This window comes from Neodiprion lecontei, chromosome 3 (assembly GCF_021901455.1).
Source record: "Neodiprion lecontei isolate iyNeoLeco1 chromosome 3, iyNeoLeco1.1, whole genome shotgun sequence".
NCBI classification, from domain to species: domain Eukaryota; kingdom Metazoa; phylum Arthropoda; class Insecta; order Hymenoptera; family Diprionidae; genus Neodiprion; species Neodiprion lecontei.
In genome coordinates, this window is record NC_060262.1 from 14,419,449 (window position 1) to 14,444,912 (window position 25,464).

At 43.2% G+C, this 25,464-nt stretch overlaps 1 protein-coding gene across 1 annotated transcript; it reads left to right on the plus strand.

The window, feature by feature from the left end:
• The first annotated feature begins 17,341 nt into the window (after positions 1-17,341).
• LOC124293428 (GATA zinc finger domain-containing protein 14-like) lies at positions 17,342-22,932 on the plus strand. Its single transcript, XM_046734281.1, has 5 exons — positions 17,342-17,665; positions 17,760-17,907; positions 18,739-19,065; positions 21,886-22,113; positions 22,313-22,932. The coding sequence occupies exons 1-5, from the start codon at positions 17,342-17,344 to the stop codon at positions 22,930-22,932; spliced, it is 1,647 nt and encodes a 548-aa protein (XP_046590237.1).
• Positions 22,933-25,464: the final 2,532 nt, after the last annotated feature.

Here is a 25,464-nt window from a genome sequence, read left to right on the forward strand (position 1 = left end):
ATCACAGTATTGCGAAACGATACTATTCTTCTCAAACAATTCACGTGACGTAAAAATAAACAACAGCATAACCTTAATCCATGGCTTTACGCGCGAGAGATTTACAGCTTTAGTTTCATTTTGTGTACGTTGGCGTTCTGCTCAGCAGACGAAAACATCGCCGCGGGGCGATTTCACCGACCAATGAGATTGAATTATTTGGCGCATGCGCATTGTATGTATAGTTTCAAGAGATTGTCCCGGTATACATATATTATAATTTTCAATTAACTTTTAAAAAAAGAAAAATTTGGGAAAAAAAATATTTCACATGATTAAATTTTCTAAAAATAAATATGATTATTAAAAAAATCCTATATATTCTTTAATTATTTGCTCACATATTATTCAGAATAAAAATATTATTCAGTAAGAAAATGCCATTTAATGTGCTTTATGTATTGTAATTTGAAACATTCATACGATGGATTAAAACCTATTGGAAAGTTCAAAGAAAACATACAGATAGATAAATAATTAATTATTCAATTCTATATTTTTAATTTTCAAAAATTAATCATTCATTAATTTAAGAAAAATAATTTATTCAAATTGATTATTTTTTTTTATCATTAAATCATTCAAATCAATTACCTCAATCTATATTCAATTAAATTCATGTATAATTCATATTTATATTTATAAATTCTAATTAAAATTATTTTTATTGAATAGGAGGATGATAAATGAATTTATTATTTATGTTTTATTTAGATATATATATATATATATATATATATATATATATATATTGTAACGCGGCGTTTCAGAATCGCCCGTCACAAGGGCACACAACCGCTATTATTTTTAATTTACGCGTCCTCAGCAGGGTACTCCAAAAGAACTCGATACAAAATAGGCAATATCTACTTTTAACTAATTCTTTTCTGTAAATTCTTTATTTCGCGCTTCGGCGCAAGCTAACAAGATACTTGGACGACCACGATCCCGATCAACAAGGGACCACTATCTACCGTTTGCAGCTCTCGACGACTTCGCCTACTGACGGTCTCACCAGACTACACTGGCTACCTTGGTGCACCTTTATATACACCTGGGGTAGCATCCATCCGAACCTTCCGTATCGCCTCGACTGCCGGTGAACAGGGAGATAAAAATCCTCCCGGCGGCCGGGGGCATCGTTCTTCAAAGAGGAACTAGCCGCCTTCCTATCGACGAGGACCGATTGTGTGGGTCGTGGTCCACGGTTTGGCCAACCGTCTGACTGCACGACCTCAGGTACAGGCAGCTAGCTACTGCCTGTACAAAAGCCGGTGGAGGTGAACAATGAGGCGTCACTCTCCACCCGCTAACTTTGACCGAGAGGCACCCTGGGTGTGCCTCTGTCGAAGAAGTCCCCGAGGATAGGCAGCCTGGACTGCAAACTGGAGCGACTATGAAACCGTACGAGTTGGTGTCAACGACGAAATCGCGAGCAGCACATTGCACAACATCTAGCGGTAATTTTTGGAAAACGTACGACCACGCAGTAACCGATATTCGCCACAGGGGGATGGCCTATTTGCGGTGGGGGTCAAGCGACCAATCAAAGAAGAAGAATCACCTCACGACAACCGCGAGATCGGCGAGCTGAACTACGACCTGCTATTCTACGCTCGACCTGTTGAGGAACAGCTTCAATTTTCCAATTGCTCTCCCGACATCTCTACCGTTTTAAGCTACCGTTCTACCGTCTATCCTACCGCTCTCGTTCTACCGTCTATCCTACCGCTCTCGTTCTACCGTCTATCCTACCGAGTACCTTTATCTTTCTAAATTCCTTTCCTTCTCTTTTCCTTTCCTTCCCAGTTTTGCTATTCTATAGTATAATTTAAATTAGACTCAGTTTGTGTGCCTGAGATCGACCGTTAAGGTAAGGCTTTTGCCTTTGAATTGTACTGGTACGAAGTTGCTCACAATTTCTATTCTTTCTCGTAATATTTATCGATTTTGCGTGAATCATGGTCCACGGTTAAAGTTGCTGTAAGCCGCCGTGTGGCTGCATGATTCCGGTCATTAATATTATATTTATTGTTTCTTGATTGCATCGTGTGATGCCATTTTGTGTGAATCATGGTCCACGACTTCCGTGTGACTGCATGGTTTCAGTAATTCATTAATTTCGTATCTGAGCGACCTCGTAACTGCCAAATAATTATCTCTTGTATCTATGACTTTTCTAATTATTTGTGAATCTCTATTATTTTGCTTCCGTATTTTCTATCGTATTTTGAGCCCTATTGGCTTCATATTTTATTCCATACTCTCTTTGTAATAGTAGTGTGCTTTATATTTTATTTCTGTTATTGCTTATTATATTTTTATTTATTTTTGTGCCTATTGTATCGTATATCGAGTTCTACGGAGTACAAGCGAGCGTAGAATCACCCTTAGATATTACCGCATTTTTCTTTGGTACTATTGACCATTTTATATTATTTTTGCCTGTTATTTATTTCCCCGTATTTTGTTAAATTAAGTTCTGTAAACTATTCTTTTGTAGTGCGGTGTATTTTCGTATATTTCTTTATTTTGTAAACTCTCCGAAATTCTCTCACTCTCATAACTTTGTATTTTGATATTCTCTCAAAAGTTATGTTTAGGAATTCACTATTTAATTCCTCAATTATGTAACGATTGTAATTATCGAATCTACCGTATGAATAATTCTACCGAAGGCTACCTAGTCGATCGTCTGCCGACTTGGTAAATTGTTACTAAATGTCAATCTCTCATCTTGGTTATAATTTATGGTAAATTTGACGTATCATCTATCGAACTACCGTTACGTTGTTTTCTACCGATCGCAGTAAAATTCTCTCGTTCTAATTAACAGAATAATAATTTTCGTAGTGTCATTTGCAACTTGGGTAAGATCACGTCGCCCAGTGGCGTGTAGTTTTAAGTCAACTCTTGCATTATATCGCATCTCTCGGCCTACGTCTATTTTTCTCTGTTAACTACCGTCTCTCGTGTTAAAGCTACCGTTTACTGCTATTCTACCGATAATTTTTTATGAACAACGACAATTTATTTTATTAACTACCGCTATCGATACCATCTCATTTGCCTGTCTCACCTATGTAACCTTTTCGACAATACATGATCGATTGACTTATTCATTTTCCTTTTAACTGGAGTTTATTCTTTATTTGGTTATTTTCTTTAATTCTGGAATTACTGCTAGCTGCCTTGAACTCCGCCACTCTACCGGGATGTACGCGATCGTACCTGTGCCTAGCCAGCCATACAACGGGTTCTCTATTTATCCCTTTTGCACGGTCTTGTGTTAATTTTATTGATTTATATTATTCTTTGAGAATCGACGCTACGCGTCTGGCGCCCAACTTAATTATTTTGTTGTAGTTTAATATTGCGGATAAGTAGAGAATCGCGCCAAAGTGTCAACGGTAAGTCCTCATCCGAAAGTAACAACATTTAGCGTTACAAATTAGCGCTCGACGAGGGGCAGAAAAGACTTAACGTTACAAAATTGGCGCCCAACGTGGGGCCACAAAAGGCCAGCTACAGAAAAATTTCAGTTAATAATTCAATTAAAAACTTGAGAGAGAATAAGAGAGAGAGAGAGTGAAAGAGAGAAATTATTATTAACAAGAGAAACCTTTCCCCGCTTTTATTCAGTCAGTTACTAACCTAAAGATTCAAAAAGATCTGGAAAAACAGTTGATATTGAGTGACCAATCGACCCAAAATATTTAAATATTTAGCGGACCGGACATCCCGGATTAAAGATATTATTCCGACGACGGTATAATCCCTCGCGAGTCTTACTTCTAGCCGACGCATTGTTCGCGGAGAGCAGCGCGCGGCCGAAAACAATTTTTTCTATCGCCCGCTATAGTTGACGACTCACGAGCGAGACCGTGTTTACTGCTCGTGACCGCGTACTGACACTCAGGATCATCCGTGTTCGTTGCAAGCAGTATTTTAAATCGTAAACAACAATACATGCCTTCGTTGCCATCTGTAAAAGACTCGTGGATATATTTATTAACTGCAGCGGAATTACGTCACGAGCTAAGACAGCGCGCATTATCAGCAGAAGGAACTTTACCGACTTTACGAGATCGTTTAATCCAATTTTACCGAATTTCTCGCGGAGAAATGACTGATCCCGCGACTCCAGATAAAACGATGCTTAATGCCGAAGCCGGCCCCTCGTCTTTACAAATACCGACGGACGAGAGACAAAGCCCACAATCGACGCGTGAAATCGGAATAAGCACAGAAAATAATATGTCGTCAAATAATACTTCTCCCGGTAATATACATGATTCATCGTCAAACCGAAACAGCGCTCCGGCTATCGATGTCAGAGGTTCTTTGGAACACCGAACGCAAAATATAGACACTGCGCGTGAATACCTCCCGATACCGCCTAGCTTTACCGCGCGTCGCGAAGCTCCCCCATTCCATCATAACACGCCGCGACAGCCATTGGACTCATTCCCGACAGCTCAACCGCCGCGTTTTAATAATAACACCCCAAATACGCTCGCCGCACACGAGGCCATGAGAAAATGGAATCTAAAATTTGCAGGAACGCGTAACGAAGACTCTGAAGCTTTCTTAACGCGAATAGAGGAGGGAAGAACCTTGTTTAATTTCCGCGATAATGACATACTTAACAGTCTCCCGTTTTTCCTCTCTGGAGTAGCTTTATACTGGTTCCGAAACAAACGCCCTCAATGGCACGATTTCTCCGATTTTGAACGCGCTTGGCGTTATAGGTTCGGCGACCCGAATTTACAATTCACATTGCGTGAAGAGATCCGTAACCGTACGCAAGGCGAAAACGAGCCAGTCATTGATTACCTTACCTATATGCGTTCGTATTTCAATCGATTAAATCCCAGATTCTCACACGACGAGGAGATGGATTATGCCTATCGAAACCTGCTACCGCGTTTTCAAGTAGTGATAAGAAGAAGAGAGCTCGAAGATCTGGATGATTTAGAGGATATCGCCCGACAATTAGAGACGAGTTTTGCGGCTAGTAACAGATATCACGTACCACCGACTCCCGAAAACTCACTGCTACCGGAACTAGCATATCGCGGAGCACGCGCTAACTCTCGTCAATCGCGATTCGCGTTAGCCAACTTACATCTAGGGGACGAACCAAACGATGATGTTAATGCTGCGTATAGAACACCTATTCGAGAAAATCGATCAAACCCGAACATCAATAGAAGACCCCCGGATCCTAGACCTGACCCGCGTTATAACCAACGACCACCTAGGAATAATACCGGCAACCGGAATCATTACCGTCAAAATGAAAATCCGAATAACGTTAACTCGCCTGCAACTTCTACCGCTCCATCTACCGGTTCCAATCCATTTCTACCGTCTACCGAACAAATAACTGCACGCACAAGCTCCAGATTTGTGTGTTACAATTGCCAGCAACCTGGTCATCATCAGAGACAGTGCACCGCGCCGCGCACAAAATTCTGCTTCACGTGCGGATTGACAGGACATACCAGAGCCACATGTACCCGGTGTGCGGGAAACTACCACGGGAACCGCGCGCAAGGGCAACCTCGGAACCCAGACTCACAATAGAGCCCAAAACCTCGCTCGAACAAATTGTCAGACCTTGTTCTTTAACTACCAAAATTGATAATACTACCGAAATTAATAATACTACCGAAATTAATAACACTACCGAAATTATTGATGCTACCGAAATTGATAATACTACCGAAATTATTGATGCTACCGAAATTGATAATGCTACCGAAGTTATTGATGCTACCGAAATTATTAATACTACCGACATCATTAATACTACTACCGGTCCACCTATTGAACAAACTGACTTCTGCAGTCCAGTCTACCCGCTTCACGGGAAACCACTGTTATTTCTGATCCTCAAAATATGCGATTTACGTGTAACGGCCTTGTTTGATTGCGGTTCATCACGAACCTTTGTAAACTTGAAAACTTCGGTATTGATCGAATCGAGAGGGTTCTTAATTCAAAAATCTCATAACGGAGCAGTCGTAACGGCCGCCGGCCGAAAAGCTGACGTCACGGGTGAAATAATCGTGCCGATAGAATTGGAAGGAACTACCCGCGATATTCACGTTCGCGTTATACCTTCCCTTAGCTTCGATTGTATAATAGGTCTAGATTTCATTTACACATTTGATATAATAGTAGATTTTACAGAACCTAACTGGTCATTCAAGTATAATTCTCTCGTAACTTATAAATTTCAAACGCACTCCCGATTTACTCCCGATATCCAATGTAACGGAATTGTAGCTCTGAACGACGAGCAAACCGTCAGATTGCGGAATTTACTAAAAACAGAGATAGCTCCAGCGTCCGATAAAATAGGTGCGACTACTTTAGCCACCCACCACATAGACGTAGGTGACCATCCCGCGATTAGACAACGAGCGTATCGAGTATCGCCGAAAATACAAGAAGCTATCGATGAGGAGGTTGATAAAATGCTCGCTGACGGAATTATCGAACCCTCACACAGCGAATGGGCAAGTCCGATTGTAATGGTTAAAAAACCAAATGGCTCCTACCGTTTTTGCATTGACTTCCGGCAAGTAAATCAGGCATCCAAAAAGGACGCGTATCCGCTACCGCGAATGGACAGCATTCTGGACAAACTCCGATCCGCCCGGTATATTTCGACTATCGACCTAAGTCAGGCATATTTTCAAATCCCTTTAACTCAAGCGAGTCGCGAGGTAACTGCTTTCATTGTTCCCGGTAAAGGACTTTTTCACTTTACGCGAATGCCGTACGGATTAACCGGAGCACCGGCTACGTTCCAACGGTTGTTAGATCGCTTAATTGGACCAGACATGGACCCATACGCTTTCGCCTATTTGGACGATATTATCATCGCCACAAAAACATTTGACGAACACCTCGAGTGGTTACGATGCGTTTTACGAACTATCCGACACGCGAACCTCACGGTTAACCCTGACAAATGCGAATTTTGTTGCTCTGAGGTTAAATATCTCGGCTTTCTAGTTAACGAATATGGGTTACAAATAGATCCAGACAAGATAGCTCCCGTTGTAAATTATCCGGTTCCCCATACAGTAAAACAACTACGTCGATTTTTAGGAATGGCTTCTTGGTACCGAAGGTTTATTCCAAATCTTGCCTCGATAACCGAACCACTGACGCGGCTTTTGCGAAAAACCCAATTATGGACTTGGGCTGAATCGCAATCTCTCGCTTTTGAAGAAATTAAAAACCGATTAACTACCGCTCCGACGCTATCGTGCCCCGATTTTAATATTCCTTTCGTCGTACAGACCGATGCTAGCAATTGCGGACTAGGCGCCGTTTTAACTCAAGCCGACCAAGACGGAGAACACGTGATCGCATACGCGAGCAGAACCCTATCGGATGCCGAAAGGAAGTACTCTGCTACCGAACTAGAATGCCTCGCCGTTATCTGGGCAATCGGAAAATTCCGCCCGTATATCGAAGGGTACCATTTCACGGTCGTGACCGACCATAGCAGCCTCCAATGGCTTCACAAGCGAAAGAATCCTACCGGTCGATTAGCTAGATGGTCACTAGAATTACTTGGCTATGATTTCACTACCGTATACCGTAAAGGCGCCTTGAATCACGTGCCGGACGCACTCTCCCGAATCCCGGAACCTGATGTTGCTTTAAATTCATTTTCTACCGCCGATGAAGCTACCGCCACTATCGTACCAGATCAATTAACCTGGTACGACCGCCGGAAACGCGACGTCGAAAACACTCCCGGAAAGTTCCCGGATTGGAAAATAGAGACTGGTCATCTATACGTTCGACGCACAGATCCTTTAATCGGTACGTTGGTACAAGATTTAAACGCCTGGAAATTAGTCATACCCGAAGAGCAACGCGAAACTGTTTTACAAGAAGCTCACGATGACCCTCAGTCCGGTCATCCGGGAATAGAGAAAACCTACCGCCGTTTAGCTACCCGTTATTATTGGCCAGGGATGTACCATACCGCTACGGAATACGTGAGGAAATGCGATACCTGTCAAAAATGTAAAGTGACTCAAACTGCCCCCGCGGGTTTAATGGGAAGGCGCATCGTAGAACAACCTTGGATCGTCGTAGCCGCCGACATAATGGGACCATTTCCCCCGAGTAAATCTGGCTTTGCGTACGTACTGGTAATGCAAGATCTCTTCACCAAATGGATTGAATGCGCTCCCCTTAGAAAAGCCACCGGACAAAAGATTAGTGAAACGTTCAAAGATTTAGTACTATCGAGGTGGGGAACTCCCCAGGTATTGCTCACGGATAATGGAACGGAATTTAATAATCGTACAATCAAGGAACTTGCGGAGGCCCATGGCATAAAACATACCACGACACCACCGTATCATCCACAAGCCAACCCGGTCGAAAGGGTTAACCGCGTTCTAAAGACCATGATAGTTACCTTTTTGAACGACGATCACCGAGAATGGGACCGACACCTCTCAGACTTCCGATTCGCGTACAACACCGCGCACCATACCTCACTCAATACAAGTCCCGCTTTCCTAAATCTAGGCCGCGTACCCGAACCGATTAACTCCTACCGACGATCAGCTACCGACAAAATCGAGATAGAATCCACACCTCCAAAATTATGGGCAGAGCGAATGACACATATCCAACTACTTAGGGACTGGGTCACGGAAAACCTTGACGACGCCTTCGCTAAACAAGCGCGATACTATGATCTCCGACGGCGAGATCCAGCTTTCGCTGTGAACGACCTTGTGTTAAAACGACAGCACACGTTGTCGTCTGCTACTCAACACGTTGCTGCCAAACTGGCGCCAAAATTTAGTGGACCTTACCGAATCTCCCGTTTTCTCTCTCCGGTGGTGGTTGAACTACAACAAGTAGATGGGAATAATGTAGTGGGAAAAGTGCATGTAAAAGACCTAAAGACCTATAAAACTTAGCCTTCGTAACCCAACAGCCAAGCCAAGCCCAAAATCATGGGAGACGAGGCCCCTCCACCTGCCTACGTCCTGCGCGGCTGGCGTCGGCTGGAGCCGTTTGCCGAATTTATAAGGTTCATGCCGGTATGGTGCCCGGACCTCGCCCGTGAGATCCGGCTAGCATATATCGAGGCCGAGGAGGACGACCGAACACTCAGAGCGGCCCAAGCAGCCCGGGGGACCGTACGGGAAATGCCTGAAGGTGTGGACCAGGCGGTTCAAACTGACCCACCAAGCGAGACGGTTGCCTGCCCGCCTTGCTGCTGCCGCTGTCGTTATCCGAACCCCACTACCGATCCCTCTGTCACCATCCCACTGATTTCCCCCCTACCCACCTTTTCTACCGCTTCTACCTTTTCTACCGCTTCTACCTTTTCTACCGCTTCTACCTCCTCTACCGAACCCCAACCTTCTACCGTTTTCACCGCCTCTCCCGACTCCACCCGTTCTTCTGACTCTCCCGACACTACCGTTCCCCTTCACTCCTCCTCCTCCCTAACTTCCTCTCCCGAACACAGCGGCATGCAGGAAGAAGAATCGATCCGGCCACCACCAGCCAACCCGAGACCAAGACGAACCGTCAGGTTCGCTGAGTCCGGGGCCAGTAGAGCGGACACGACTAGACCGCGCGTATCACGGGCTGAGTCGCCGGACTTCAGCTTCACACCAAAGGTCCGCGTCGACGAACCTCCGACCGCAGCCGTTCCACCGCCCGCACCATCCACGTCGGCCCCAGCACCAGCCCCGGCGGTACGCGACCCTCGAGCGTGCTGCAACTGCGACGAGGTGGGGCACCTTGCACGCCAGTGCACAAAGCCCCGGAGAAAATTCTGCTATGGCTGTAAGCAGCCCGGGTTTACCAAGGCCGAATGTCCACGGTGCCGCGCTGGTTGGGCACTAGACTTTTTGGAGCGGTACCAAGTCCGGCCCCGCAAGGCGGACAGCGCTCATCTTACGGGTCCATACCAGCGCCGGGAACCGAGGGATCCGCCACCTTAAGTGCCCTTCGATTAAATTTCTTTTCTAAATTCTATTTCGGCCTATCTAATTCAAAATTCTATTTCGACCTTCGAGTTTTTACTAAATTCATTTAAATCTTTTTTTTTCTCTCTACCGATTTTTTTTTTCTAAGCTACCGTTTCTCTTTCTACCGATTCTACCGATTCTACCGTATCTACCGTATCTACCGTTTTCAGCTACCGTTAACCTACCGTAAAGATCTAACTTCATTTCCGCAACGCTAAGCTATCGGAAAACTTAATTCTACCTTCACCGTTCAAGTCATGGTCTAAATTCCACTTTATTTCTACCGTTTGATTTATCCTCAAATGCGTAACTTCATTTCTACCGATTTAAGCTACCGTCAAAACTTTACTTCAGTTCTACCGTTCTGAGCTGTCGTGAAAATTTAACGACCTTCCTACCGATTTAAGCTACCGTGAAAAAAAAAAAAAAAAAAACTCCGATTCTGACTTATTCCGTCAACGTTAGCTGTTTCGTAATCACTCTAAACAACCCTCTATATCAACTGATTTCTCGCAAAAACTGTCACTGACTGAAGTAAAGGCAAAAACTCCTGAACCAAAATCAAAAACTAACAATCACCGCTCGGATGTACAAGCCAGAAATTACCTAACTCGCTTTTTGTGTGATCTTTTACCATACTTTTCTGATTTTATTAACGGACGCACACTATCATACGTTAAAAACTACCGAAGCATACGCGTTTTCCGTTTCTATCGTCTCTTACGTAATTTCCGTTAATTTTTTTTTTTCGCTAGTGTTGTCAATGGACAACGAAACCAATTATTCGTCAGTTTACGGGTCAGCCTCCATAATTTCTAATAAGAGCCTTCGTGACTTTACCTAGGTAGAAGACCTGCCCGGTCTCCCCCTGGGGGGAGGGAGTTGTAACGCGGCGTTTCAGAATCGCCCGTCACAAGGGCACACAACCGCTATTATTTTTAATTTACGCGTCCTCAGCAGGGTACTCCAAAAGAACTCGATACAAAATAGGCAATATCTACTTTTAACTAATTCTTTTCTGTAAATTCTTTATTTCGCGCTTCGGCGCAAGCTAACAAGATACTTGGACGACCACGATCCCGATCAACAAGGGACCACTATCTACCGTTTGCAGCTCTCGACGACTTCGCCTACTGACGGTCTCACCAGACTACACTGGCTACCTTGGTGCACCTTTATATACACCTGGGGTAGCATCCATCCGAACCTTCCGTATCGCCTCGACTGCCGGTGAACAGGGAGATAAAAATCCTCCCGGCGGCCGGGGGCATCGTTCTTCAAAGAGGAACTAGCCGCCTTCCTATCGACGAGGACCGATTGTGTGGGTCGTGGTCCACGGTTTGGCCAACCGTCTGACTGCACGACCTCAGGTACAGGCAGCTAGCTACTGCCTGTACAAAAGCCGGTGGAGGTGAACAATGAGGCGTCACTCTCCACCCGCTAACTTTGACCGAGAGGCACCCTGGGTGTGCCTCTGTCGAAGAAGTCCCCGAGGATAGGCAGCCTGGACTGCAAACTGGAGCGACTATGAAACCGTACGAGTTGGTGTCAACGACGAAATCGCGAGCAGCACATTGCACAACATCTAGCGGTAATTTTTGGAAAACGTACGACCACGCAGTAACCGATATTCGCCACAGGGGGATGGCCTATTTGCGGTGGGGGTCAAGCGACCAATCAAAGAAGAAGAATCACCTCACGACAACCGCGAGATCGGCGAGCTGAACTACGACCTGCTATTCTACGCTCGACCTGTTGAGGAACAGCTTCAATTTTCCAATTGCTCTCCCGACATCTCTACCGTTTTAAGCTACCGTTCTACCGTCTATCCTACCGCTCTCGTTCTACCGTCTATCCTACCGCTCTCGTTCTACCGTCTATCCTACCGAGTACCTTTATCTTTCTAAATTCCTTTCCTTCTCTTTTCCTTTCCTTCCCAGTTTTGCTATTCTATAGTATAATTTAAATTAGACTCAGTTTGTGTGCCTGAGATCGACCGTTAAGGTAAGGCTTTTGCCTTTGAATTGTACTGGTACGAAGTTGCTCACAATTTCTATTCTTTCTCGTAATATTTATCGATTTTGCGTGAATCATGGTCCACGGTTAAAGTTGCTGTAAGCCGCCGTGTGGCTGCATGATTCCGGTCATTAATATTATATTTATTGTTTCTTGATTGCATCGTGTGATGCCATTTTGTGTGAATCATGGTCCACGACTTCCGTGTGACTGCATGGTTTCAGTAATTCATTAATTTCGTATCTGAGCGACCTCGTAACTGCCAAATAATTATCTCTTGTATCTATGACTTTTCTAATTATTTGTGAATCTCTATTATTTTGCTTCCGTATTTTCTATCGTATTTTGAGCCCTATTGGCTTCATATTTTATTCCATACTCTCTTTGTAATAGTAGTGTGCTTTATATTTTATTTCTGTTATTGCTTATTATATTTTTATTTATTTTTGTGCCTATTGTATCGTATATCGAGTTCTACGGAGTACAAGCGAGCGTAGAATCACCCTTAGATATTACCGCATTTTTCTTTGGTACTATTGACCATTTTATATTATTTTTGCCTGTTATTTATTTCCCCGTATTTTGTTAAATTAAGTTCTGTAAACTATTCTTTTGTAGTGCGGTGTATTTTCGTATATTTCTTTATTTTGTAAACTCTCCGAAATTCTCTCACTCTCATAACTTTGTATTTTGATATTCTCTCAAAAGTTATGTTTAGGAATTCACTATTTAATTCCTCAATTATGTAACGATTGTAATTATCGAATCTACCGTATGAATAATTCTACCGAAGGCTACCTAGTCGATCGTCTGCCGACTTGGTAAATTGTTACTAAATGTCAATCTCTCATCTTGGTTATAATTTATGGTAAATTTGACGTATCATCTATCGAACTACCGTTACGTTGTTTTCTACCGATCGCAGTAAAATTCTCTCGTTCTAATTAACAGAATAATAATTTTCGTAGTGTCATTTGCAACTTGGGTAAGATCACGTCGCCCAGTGGCGTGTAGTTTTAAGTCAACTCTTGCATTATATCGCATCTCTCGGCCTACGTCTATTTTTCTCTGTTAACTACCGTCTCTCGTGTTAAAGCTACCGTTTACTGCTATTCTACCGATAATTTTTTATGAACAACGACAATTTATTTTATTAACTACCGCTATCGATACCATCTCATTTGCCTGTCTCACCTATGTAACCTTTTCGACAATACATGATCGATTGACTTATTCATTTTCCTTTTAACTGGAGTTTATTCTTTATTTGGTTATTTTCTTTAATTCTGGAATTACTGCTAGCTGCCTTGAACTCCGCCACTCTACCGGGATGTACGCGATCGTACCTGTGCCTAGCCAGCCATACAACGGGTTCTCTATTTATCCCTTTTGCACGGTCTTGTGTTAATTTTATTGATTTATATTATTCTTTGAGAATCGACGCTACGCGTCTGGCGCCCAACTTAATTATTTTGTTGTAGTTTAATATTGCGGATAAGTAGAGAATCGCGCCAAAGTGTCAACGGTAAGTCCTCATCCGAAAGTAACAACATTTAGCGTTACAAATTAGCGCTCGACGAGGGGCAGAAAAGACTTAACGTTACAATATATATATATAGATATAGATTGAGGTGATTGAATTGAATGATTTAATGATAAAAAAAAATAATTAATTTGAATAAATAATTTTTCTGAAATTAATGAATGATTAATTTTTGAAAATATATATATATATATATCATGTATATATATTATATAATTTTTAATTAACTTTTAAGAGAAGAAAATTTGAAAAAAAAAAATGTCTTACATTGATTAAATTTTTTTAAAGTCAATATAATTATTTAAAAAATCCTATATATTTTCCACTTATTTGCTCACATATTAATCAAAATGAAAATGATATTCATTAAAAGAATGCCATTCAATGTGCTTTATTTATTGTAATTTGGAACATTTAGACAATGGATTAGAACTTATTGAAAAGTTAAAGAAAACATACAGATAGATAAATGAGTAATTATTTAATTTCATATTTTTAATTTTCAAAAATTAATTATTCATTAATTAAGGAAAAATAATCTATTTAAATTAATTATTTTCTCTCATCATTAAATTATTTAACTAAATCACCTCTATTTATCTTCAATTATATTCATGTATAATTTATATATATATTTATAAATTCTAATTAATATTATTTTTATCAAATATGGGGATGATGAACAAATTTATCATTTATGGCTCATTTTGATAAATATATATATAATTTATTGTAATTTTTAATTAACTTTTAAAAAAAGAAAAATTTAAAAGAGAAAATATTTTACATTGATCAAATTTTTTGAAAACAAATATAATTGATAAAAAAATCCTGTATATTTTCCAATTATTTACTCACATATTAATCAAAATAAAAATATAATCCATTGAAAAAATGCCATTTAATGTGCTGTATGTATTGTAATTTGGAACATTTATACAATGGATTAGAACTCATCGAAAAGTTTGATGAAAGCACACAGATCGATGAATAATTGATTATTTAATTCCGTATTCTCAATTTTTAAAAATTAATTATACATAATGTTGGCTATTCTATCACACAGGAACACCGTACGAGGTTTAAGAAATAAATAAAAGCAGACACATAGATTTTAAGTGGAAAAGAAAGTAGATTATATAATTCACATATTCTGAATAAATCGCAACGTGGTAGTACAGCTCATGAGGGAGTAGTGTATATGTAAGTACATGTCGCGTATACAAGAGTCGGCTCGTTGCCTGCGCGTCGAGATGCGCAGTGCGCTGCAGAATCGTTGCTGCTTTGGCTGTTTTTCCAACACTCTTCCTCAACGACTATGCGCCCTGAATCGATGTTATGTTTGATATCAACCAATTGACATCCATCTCAACGTTTTTTCAGCTTCACGGCTCCCAGTGGTTTTGTCATCATATCGGCAATCATCTTGTCTGTTGGACAGTATTGTGTATCGATGATTTTCTTTCTACCTAGATCTGTCACGAAATGATATTTTACGTCTATGTGCTTTGTTTTCTTTTTCGACTCCCCATTTTTTACCAGCTTGATTGCACTCTGATTGTCCTCGTACATCCGGATCGGCTGTGTTTGCTCTATTCCGAAGTCTTCGAGTAATCTTCGTAACCATAGTAGCTCCCTGCTCGTTTCTGCTATCGCGATGTATTCTGCTTCGCAGCTCGACCAGGCTATACAAGTTTGTTTTCTGCAAGCCCATGCGATTGCTCCTCCATTGTATAGAAATATGAACCCGTTATGCGACTTGCTGTCGCTCCTATCCTCTGCCCAATCTGCATCTGTGTACACTTCAAGCCCTTTACTGTTGCTTGTCAGTTTTAATTTGAATTGTTTTGTACCCTTTAAGTATCTAACAAATCTTTTTGCTTCGTTTCAATCAGTTTCACTTGGATGTTTGACCTTTTTACTCAATATCGATATACTTGCCGCTACGTCGGGCCGCGTGTGAGTCGCTACGTATAGCAGAGCTCTGATGAGTTTCTGATATTCGTCTCCGTTAACCATTGCTTTTCCATCACGAGCGATTTTCAGATATCCAGTGTCCAGGGGTGTCTTGGATACCTTTGCGTCCTGTAGCCCAAATATATCGATGATTCTTCTGGATGTAGTCCGCTTGGTCCATGTAGAAAACTCCTTTTGGGTCTTTTTAGATGTTTATTCCCAGGTAATTCTTCAATTCACCAAGTCTCGTGAGCGTGAATTCTTCTTCATGTTCATCAGCTGTGGTTTGTATTTCGTCCTCGTCCTCATCAGCGATCAGAAGGTCGTCGACATATACTGCTACGTACTGGACGCCCTTCGAAGTGTTTTTTGAGTACAGACAAGGGTCTGACACGCTCTGTTCAAATTCCATCTTGATGAAGGCTGCATTAAGTTTTTCGTTCCACGATTTTGCCGCCTGTTTCAGTCCGTATATGCTTTTGCTGAGTTTACAGACTAATTCTTTCTTTGCGTTGACAAATCCTTCCGGTTGCTTCATGTAAATCGTTTCTAACAACTCTCCGTTAAGGAATGCCGTCTTCGCATCAAAATGATGTATCTTTAATTTCCGTTGTGTAGCGATCGTGAGCAGCAAGCGCAATGTTGTCGCTCTTACTACCGGTGCAAACACTTCGTCGTAGTCCGTTCCGTATTTTTGGCTAAAACCTTGCAATACGAGTCGCGCTTTGTATTTTATCAATCCAGAAACGATGTTTCTTTTTCTTTTGAATATCCATTTACTGTGACGTTGCACCTAGAGTACAAGTCACAACAAACCCCAAACCCGCGGGGAAGAGCCGAACGGGTGAGTCCCGGCCCGTCGGGAAACACCCGAAGCTAACCGAAGCCCACCGACGCTCGGCTGAGCCGAGCGCCAGCCAGCAGTACGACAGCGTCTTACCAGGAAGAACGACGTGACAAGCCAGAAAGAAAGAGCAAGAGAGAGAGAGAGAGAGAGAGAGCGAGAGAGAGAGAGAGAGAGAGAGAGAGAGAGAGAGAGAGAGAGAGAGAGAGAGAGAGAGAGAGAGAGAGAACGACGAACCCGAAGAGACCAGAAACTCAGACGCCCCCCCCCCCTCAACACCGCCACCAAGACACACCGACGACACCAGGTTAGCCTGCAGTCTACAGCCGATCTGCACCTCCTCCCCTTCCTCCCCCACGATACCGACCCTTCCTACCTCACACTCCCCGTCGCCCTACACCCCCCCCCCCCCCCCCCCCCGCAATACCGACCCTTCCTCCCTCACACTCCCCGTCGCCCTACACGCCCCCCCCCCCCCCCCCGCGCGTACCGGTAAGTTAGAATTAAGTGACGCTAAGGGCTGAGGCGTGATCAGCCACCGTTAATGTCTACAACCCCTTTGTATCTTTAGTAGTTTTAGGTCGACTCCCTCCCCCCGATTGCAATACGTGTACACTCCTCACAAATACAAACACAAAGTTTTACCTATTCAATCAGCCTCGACTTTCTCGCCCCGTCTCTAATTGTTCCTCCCTTCCACATTATTAGTGCGGACTCAAAACCCGTCACAAATTGGCGCCCAACGTAAATTACCCACATTTTTACTCCAAATCCGAACAATTAAGAGACAAAACACAAGAATAAACGCTAACAAAGTACAGATAGACTCACGAAACAAAGCTACACAGTCACGAAAATTCGAATAAAGACAGTTGAACACACACACTACCAAACACGATACACACAATGGCAGACCAAGGACACAGAGAACCGCAAGGCCTAGGGCGCGAACACATGGACGTACACACACCCGAACGCAACCAAAACAACTCGACACAAAGCGAGCCGCGCGCGACACGAGACCAACAAACGCCGACCCAACCACAGGAAATAAATAGACGACACACTATAAATTCACCAAACGCAATAAATATAATTGATGCAGCTATCATAGAGAATACCCACAACTTACATAGTACACAAATCCAACATCAAGAAAGCCCAGAACCAACAAACCCCACACAAACATACAATACAAGCCCAACACCTACACACACGCAAACTAACACGGTAATAACCAATTAAACGAACCGACACTTCACGGGAACAGACACATTTTTAGCCACCAACACACGTAACACACGACTTATACAAAACCTAATAGACCTCGGAGCACTACACGCGACAGAAACGAATACGACGATCCACACCTATACAGCACACAGTCAATACACCCCACAAACAATCAAAACACGACACACCTAAACCAAACACCAAACCCGAACAGTACATACTGGAATCAGCCAGCAATGGCAATGAAAACAATACAAACATGGAACATAAAATACTCAGGAAATACAAACGAAAACACACACGAATTTTTACAAAATCTCCGCGACTACCAAACGGGATACGAAATACACGATACACAATTAATCAACAACCTCAGCCCGATACTCGAAGGTGACGCAAAAAACTGGTACAGATTAAACAGAGGCAAATGGCGAACACTGGAAGAATTCGAAAGAGACATTACACACGCATTTCAAGACATACAACACAGGGACAGACTGGAACAAAAAATCAAAAACTACGTACAAGGACCAACAAAAAAAATTACACAATTCCTAATACAATTTAGAACACTACTAACACAACTAAAACCGCCATACCACCCACGAACACAATTAGACTTGGCATACAGAAACATGAAAATAGAATACAAGGCATACATAAAACCATACAACTTCACGAACTTCGACCAGCTGGAAATAGCCGCGAAAGAATGGGAAGCAAACATCGAATGGGAAAACACAAGACAAACAATATTAAATAACTACACACACCCACAACAAACCTACACACACCAAACACACCACACACAATACATCCCATACAAGTACGCACAAACACAACCCCGCCCAGCAATACTCCCAACACCAAATATACCACCGGCACTCACAGACAACATACGACGAAACCAAACAAACCAAAACACGCAACAAACTCGATACCCCGCAATCACCTATGACTCACCACACTACACTCAGCAACAAACACAAACGAACTCGAACACAGGCACAACACCACGCAGATGCTCTAACTGCAACCAACCCGGACACCTCAGATGGCAATGCACACAGGTACAGAACCAGGGAAACGAGTAAGGGTTGACCCAGCAAGGGTGGAGGGCAGCCCCACAAACAACACAAACACACCCGAGACAGTAGCACCGACAACAGATAACAACAGAACGAAAAGTAGATTCCACATCAGAATCGAAATACACGGTCACGAATTCAACGCGTTAATAGACACAGGCGCGACACACTCATACCTAGGCGCAGAAGTAATACAAATACTACACAACACAGACACACCAATAGACGACACGCTCGACAGAACAGCTACAATGGGAAACGGAACACAGGTGACGATAGAAAGAACAGTAACACTCCCAATACGCCTCGGTAACATAACAAAAAAAATTAATTTCGGATTAATACCAAACTTAGGCTCGCAATGTATCATTAGGAACAGCGGCTTAATGAGATTTGGAATACAAATAAATTATGAAGAAAGCACATGGTCACTTATAGACGACCCACAGACACACTACGACATGCAAGCCAGACCACAAGAACTACCTTCACCACTCAAAGAATACACACACAGACATCAAACAAGAAAAATACGACATCAATCAACACAAACACACACAAAACAAGCAAAAGCAGCAGAAAAACTAGAAGCAACGAAACAACAAACGCACCCGAAAACAACAGAAAGACACGAAAATACGGAAAAAACAACCATAAAACAAAAACCACTAACCCCAACACTACCCAGCACAAAGACACCACCGGAAAACACCCCCCCAAAAGACAACCCACAGAATACACAAATCACAAATCAAAAAATCATACCCACAAACGCACAAACAACAGACGACACACAAACGGACGAAGAAACCGAACCACAGATATGCGCAGGAATACAAGAACTCACACAATCACAACACACACAACTACAGACGACAATACAGCAGAAAATCTCAACACTACCAGGCCAACTCGGCCTAACACACCTAATCAAACACAAAATAGACACACAAGGACACGCACCCATAAAACAAAGATATTATATGGTATCACCAAAAATTAGAGAAGCCATCCACACAGAAATAGACAAAATGTTAAGAGAAGACGTGATAGAACCATCAGAAAGTGAATGGTCGAGCCCAATTGTCATGATAAAAAAGCCAAATAACACATATCGTTTCTGTTTAGACTTCAGAAAAGTAAACTCAGTATCAAAAAAAGATGCATACCCACTACCATACATGACAGTAATATTAAACAAACTACGGACAGCACAGTACATATCAAAAATCGACTTAAGCCAAGCATACTTCCTAATACCACTCGACGAAGACAGTAAACACATAACAGCCTTTACAGTCCCGGGAATGGGCTTATTTCAATCTAAAAAAATGCCATACGGACTGACAGGCGCACCGGCGACATTCCAAAGACTACTAGACAGACTCATAGGCCCAGAATGCGAACCATATGCATTCGCATACTTAGACGACATAATAATAGTAACCCAAACATTTGACGAACACTTACAAAGACTAGAACAAATACTCAAAAGGATTACAGACGCGGGACTAACAATAAACCCAGAGAAGTGCGAATTCGGATGCGCACAAGTAAAATATCTCGGATACATAGTAGACAGACACGGACTACACATAGACCCCGACAAAACACAACCCATAGAAAGCTACCCAAGCCCAAAAACAATAAAACAATTACGGAGACTAATCGGCATGGCATCATGGTACAGACGCTTTATACCTAACTTCGCACACATTACAGAACCACTAACACGAGTACTGAAAAAAGACCAGAAATGGCACTGGGGAGAAGAACAAGAAAACGCAATGAACACAATCAAACACGCACTCACATCACCACCCACACTCGCATGCCCAGACTACACACAAACATTCACACTACAAACAGACGCTAGCGGAACAGGGATAGGTGCCGTACTAACACAATCTCTCGATGACGAAGAGCATGTAGTAGCATACGCTAGCCGTGCGCTGAGCGAGGCAGAACGTAAATACTCCACCACTGAGAGAGAATGTTTGGCGGTACTCTGGTCCATAAAAAAATTCAGACCATACGTGGAAGGATACCATTTTAAAGTTATTACAGATCACCACGCACTGAAGTGGCTTAGAGAATTAAAAAACCCCACAGGCCGACTTGCACGATGGGCACTGGAACTATTAGAATACGACTTTGACATTACACACCGAAAAGGTACAATGCACGACGTACCAGACGCACTTTCAAGACGACACGAAGATGAAAAACACATAGAAATAATATAAGACACGACAGACAAATGGTACACATACAAGAAAACACAAGTACAAACACGCCCAGAGAAAAACGAATCATGGCGAATCAGAAACAATCAACTATACTTCCACCGCCCTAACCCCCTACACTCAAACCTCCTACCAGACACAAACCCATGGAAACTAGTAATACCCAAAGACAAAATAACACACATACTACACGAAAATCACGACGTAACACAAGCAGGCCACTTAGGGATCGAAAAGACATACCAAAGAGTAGCCAAAGAATATTATTGGCCAGGGATGTACAGAGACACAGTAAACTACATAAAAAAATGTGACACATGCCAAAGAATAAAAACAATACAAGCGCGACCGGCAGGGCTAATGGGTACTAGAATAATTGAAGAACCGTGGACAGTAGTAGCCTCAGACATCATGGGCTCACTCCCACTATCAAAGCAAAAAAACCAATACATTATAGTGTTCGAAGACCTATACACCAAATGGGTGGAAATTATACCGATACGCAAAGCAAACGCAAAAACAGTAGAACAGACATTCCACTCACACGTAATATCACGATGGGGTACACCACGCATACTACTAACAGATAACGGCACACCATACATAAACAAACTCATACGCGAACTGACACAAAAATTCAATATAAGACACGCAACAATCCCCCCATACCACACACAAGCCAACCCCGTAGAACGAGTCAACAGAACCGCTAAAACAATGATCCAAGCCTACGTAAACAACGACCACACAGAATGGGACATACACTTACAAGACTTACAATTCGCAATCAATACATGTACACACACATCAACCAAACACACACCAGCCTTTTTGAACCTAGGAAGGGAATTAAATCCTACACAATGCCTAAGAAATTAATTAGAGAACGACGACGAAATAGAATTACAAGACACAGACAAATGGACAGATCACCTGAGACGACTACAAACACTTAGAGACGAAGTACAGAGGCACTTAATAGAAGCAAACGAAAAACAAGCACACTACTACAACCTACGAAGACGAGACATACAATTCAAGGAAGGAGACAGAGTACTGAAAAAGAACCATACACTCTCATCCGGCCCAGAAAGAACGGCAGCAAAGCGAAGTAAAAAATTCACAGGCCCATACATAATAACAAAGAAAATCTCACCCACAATATACGAATTGACAACAGAAAACGGTAAAAATATGGGAAAATGCCACATAGAAGACCTAAAATTATATACATGATCAAATAAGCAATAAAAGAACCACGCCCGATAACACATCTCGAAAATAAACTAACATGTGTATTCACCCCACAGAAAGACAACATGGCAGACAGACGACCAAAAATACCGGCCCTAATGACACTACGACTAACGAGACCAACGACAACAACAACGGACACACAAACAAACAAAGAAAGAACTCCACTACTACAAACACCAGGACAAGCCCCACACCCACACAGATACGGACGCGACGGCACACACCAGACAGAGACCCGACGAACTCTACTACCGACACCCACTACACACACACAAGTAACAAAAAACGCCACGACAGCAACACAGACCACAACCACCGCACCCACAACCACCCAGAGACACCCACAAACACACACACCAATGATCACACACACAGTCACACTCTCCGGACCAATGCAATGCCCAAAGTGCAACGGGCTGGTCCGGGGCACAAAATACTCACAACACATACAGACCTGCACACAAACAAACACAGACAGACAACACCCACCAACAGTCACCCAAACTACACGAACCACAACCACGCACACGACGACACACCCACTCACCAACAAACAAACACCCCACACAACCACACACCCCACATCGACTCCAACACCTCGACACACACTACTCCCGGCATCACCCCCTTTATGGACACGCACCAGACTCACGAAACCACAGACAACAGATGATAGAATCTTAGAAACATTCGCCAACATGGACACAATCACAGAACCAACGCAGACAAGACAGACAGACAGAAAACACGTAGGACCACCCCCAGAAATAATTGCATTCATTGCAAATTAACAAGCCGCAAGCACCCTGGACGACGAACTACAGGCAGAAAGAGACAGATACATGATCAGACGGGCACACCAACGTACGAACACAGACGAGACAGAAGCCAGCACCTCCACACACCAACCACACATCACACACCAGACAGCACCACACAAAACACACCCCTCAAACACACCAGACACCGACACCGACACAGACTCCACCACCTCCACCGCAGACACAGTTATACATATCGAAACAACACACACAACCACGCAAGAGACACAAACGACAGACGACGACACAGACAATAACACCGACACCACCTCACTCACCGACATAGACAAACAGACACAAACACCCCAACCAACCACACACACAACACGGGACGCAAGACAATACAAAAAACGAAAAACAATACGTAAACAGAAAAAAAAAAGAACAAAACAGAAAACACTAAATAAACTGACAACACCAAACCGACGGACGAACAACGACAGACGGAGGCCAGAGAAACAGAGCACAACCCAAAAACTCCAACGCGGAACCACGGAGAAGCAACCACGAGCCACAAGGAACAAGGAACAACGCAGAAACTTACCAAGACCCACACCAACGAGAGCCAACGAACCAAAACCAAAAATTTAAGTACAAACAGAACACATGAGAAAATAGATTAAGAAAAACACCAGAGTTCCTATAAAATAGTATAAGAATAGTATAAGTTAGTATAAGAGAAAAATCATAATTTTGATAAATACACAGGAGACCACGTAGAATAAGTAGATATAAGACAACCAACAACCCCACACCCAACACACACCCCCGCAAATACAACCCGACTCAAATCCCTTAACCCCGACAGATCGGAGCAAACAGCAACCCGGACAACGGCAAAAGGAAAAGCACAGACGAAATGATCACAGACGACCACAGAAAACACAAACGTAATGAAGCCGGCTCACCCTATAGGCCTCGCCCCGCGTGGGGAGGGGGGAGTTGTGACGTTGCACCTAGAGTGCAAGTCACAACAATCCCCAAGCCCGCGGGGAAGAGCTGAACGGGTGAGTCCCGGCCCGTCGGGAAACACCCGAAGCTAACCGAAGCCCACTGACGCTCGGCTGAGCCGAGCGCCAGCCAGCAGTACGACAGCGTCTTACCAGGAAGAACGACGTGACAAGCCAGAAAGAAAGAGGAAGAGAGAGAGAGAGAGAGAGAGAGAGAGAGAACGACGAACCCGAAGAGACCAGAAACTCAGACGCCCCCCCCCCCTCAACACCGCCACCACGACACACCGACGACACCAGGTTAGCCTGCAGTCTACAGCCGATCTGCACCTCCTCCCCTTCCTCCCCCCGCGATACCGACCCTTCCTACCTCACACTCCCCGTCGCCCTACACCACCCCCCCCCCCCCCCCCGCAATACCGACCCTTCCTCCCTCACACTCCCCGTCGCCCTACACGCCCCCCCCCCGCGCGTACCTGTAAGTTAGAATTAAGTGACGCTAAGGGCTGAGGCGTGATCAGCCACCGTTAATGTCTACAACCCCTTTGTATCTTTAGTAGTTTTAAGTCGACTCCCCCCCCCGATCGCAATACGTGTACACTCCTCACAAATACAAACACAAAGTTTTACCTATTCAATCAGCCTCGACTTTCTCGCCCCGTCTCTAATTGTTCCTCCCTTCCACATTATTAGTGCGGACTCAAAACCCGTCACATTACAACCGATGGCCTTTCTTCCTTCTGGCAAGGTGGTGAGTTGCCAAGTTGAATTTTCTTCCATCGATTTCGTTTCTTCGTTCATTGCTTTGATTCATTCATTTTTGTCGGCTCCGTTTAGCGCTTCGGCTCTGCTTTTTGGTTCTGTGTATTGCATTACGACCTTTGCACTAGGCACGAATCTATCCGGTGGTTTTCCTTTCGTTTCTCTACCTGAAATTCGGGTCTCTTGATTACCGACATCATCACCGTTGCCGGGAAAAATATACTCTTCATCGCCGGCTGGCATTGAATGCTCTAGAACCGACTGGTCAGATAAATCCACTGTTTCTTGCAATTCCTCTTCTGTATCATTCGGTTCCTGATACTGTTGGTCTTCGAATTCGTCTTCGAAACCTATTTCAACTTCTTCGGAGCAATTTTTCTGTTCCTCATGCAGTGGTATATCGGAAACTGTTGTTCGAACGCTTCTTTTCTTTTCTTCGATTTTCTTATTGTCGTTCTTCTTTTCTTCTTTCTTCTCTTCTTTCTTTAAATCGTGTTCGATGACTCTGACATCGCGGCTGATGATCACTTTATTTGTTGCCGTGTTCAGCGTTCTGTAGGCCTTTGATTCAGCTGAATATCCCACAAAAGTGAGTAACGTTGCTTTGTCATCTAACTTTCTCCGTTTCTCCTTTGGAATATGAGCATATCCTTTGCTTCTAAATATGTGCAG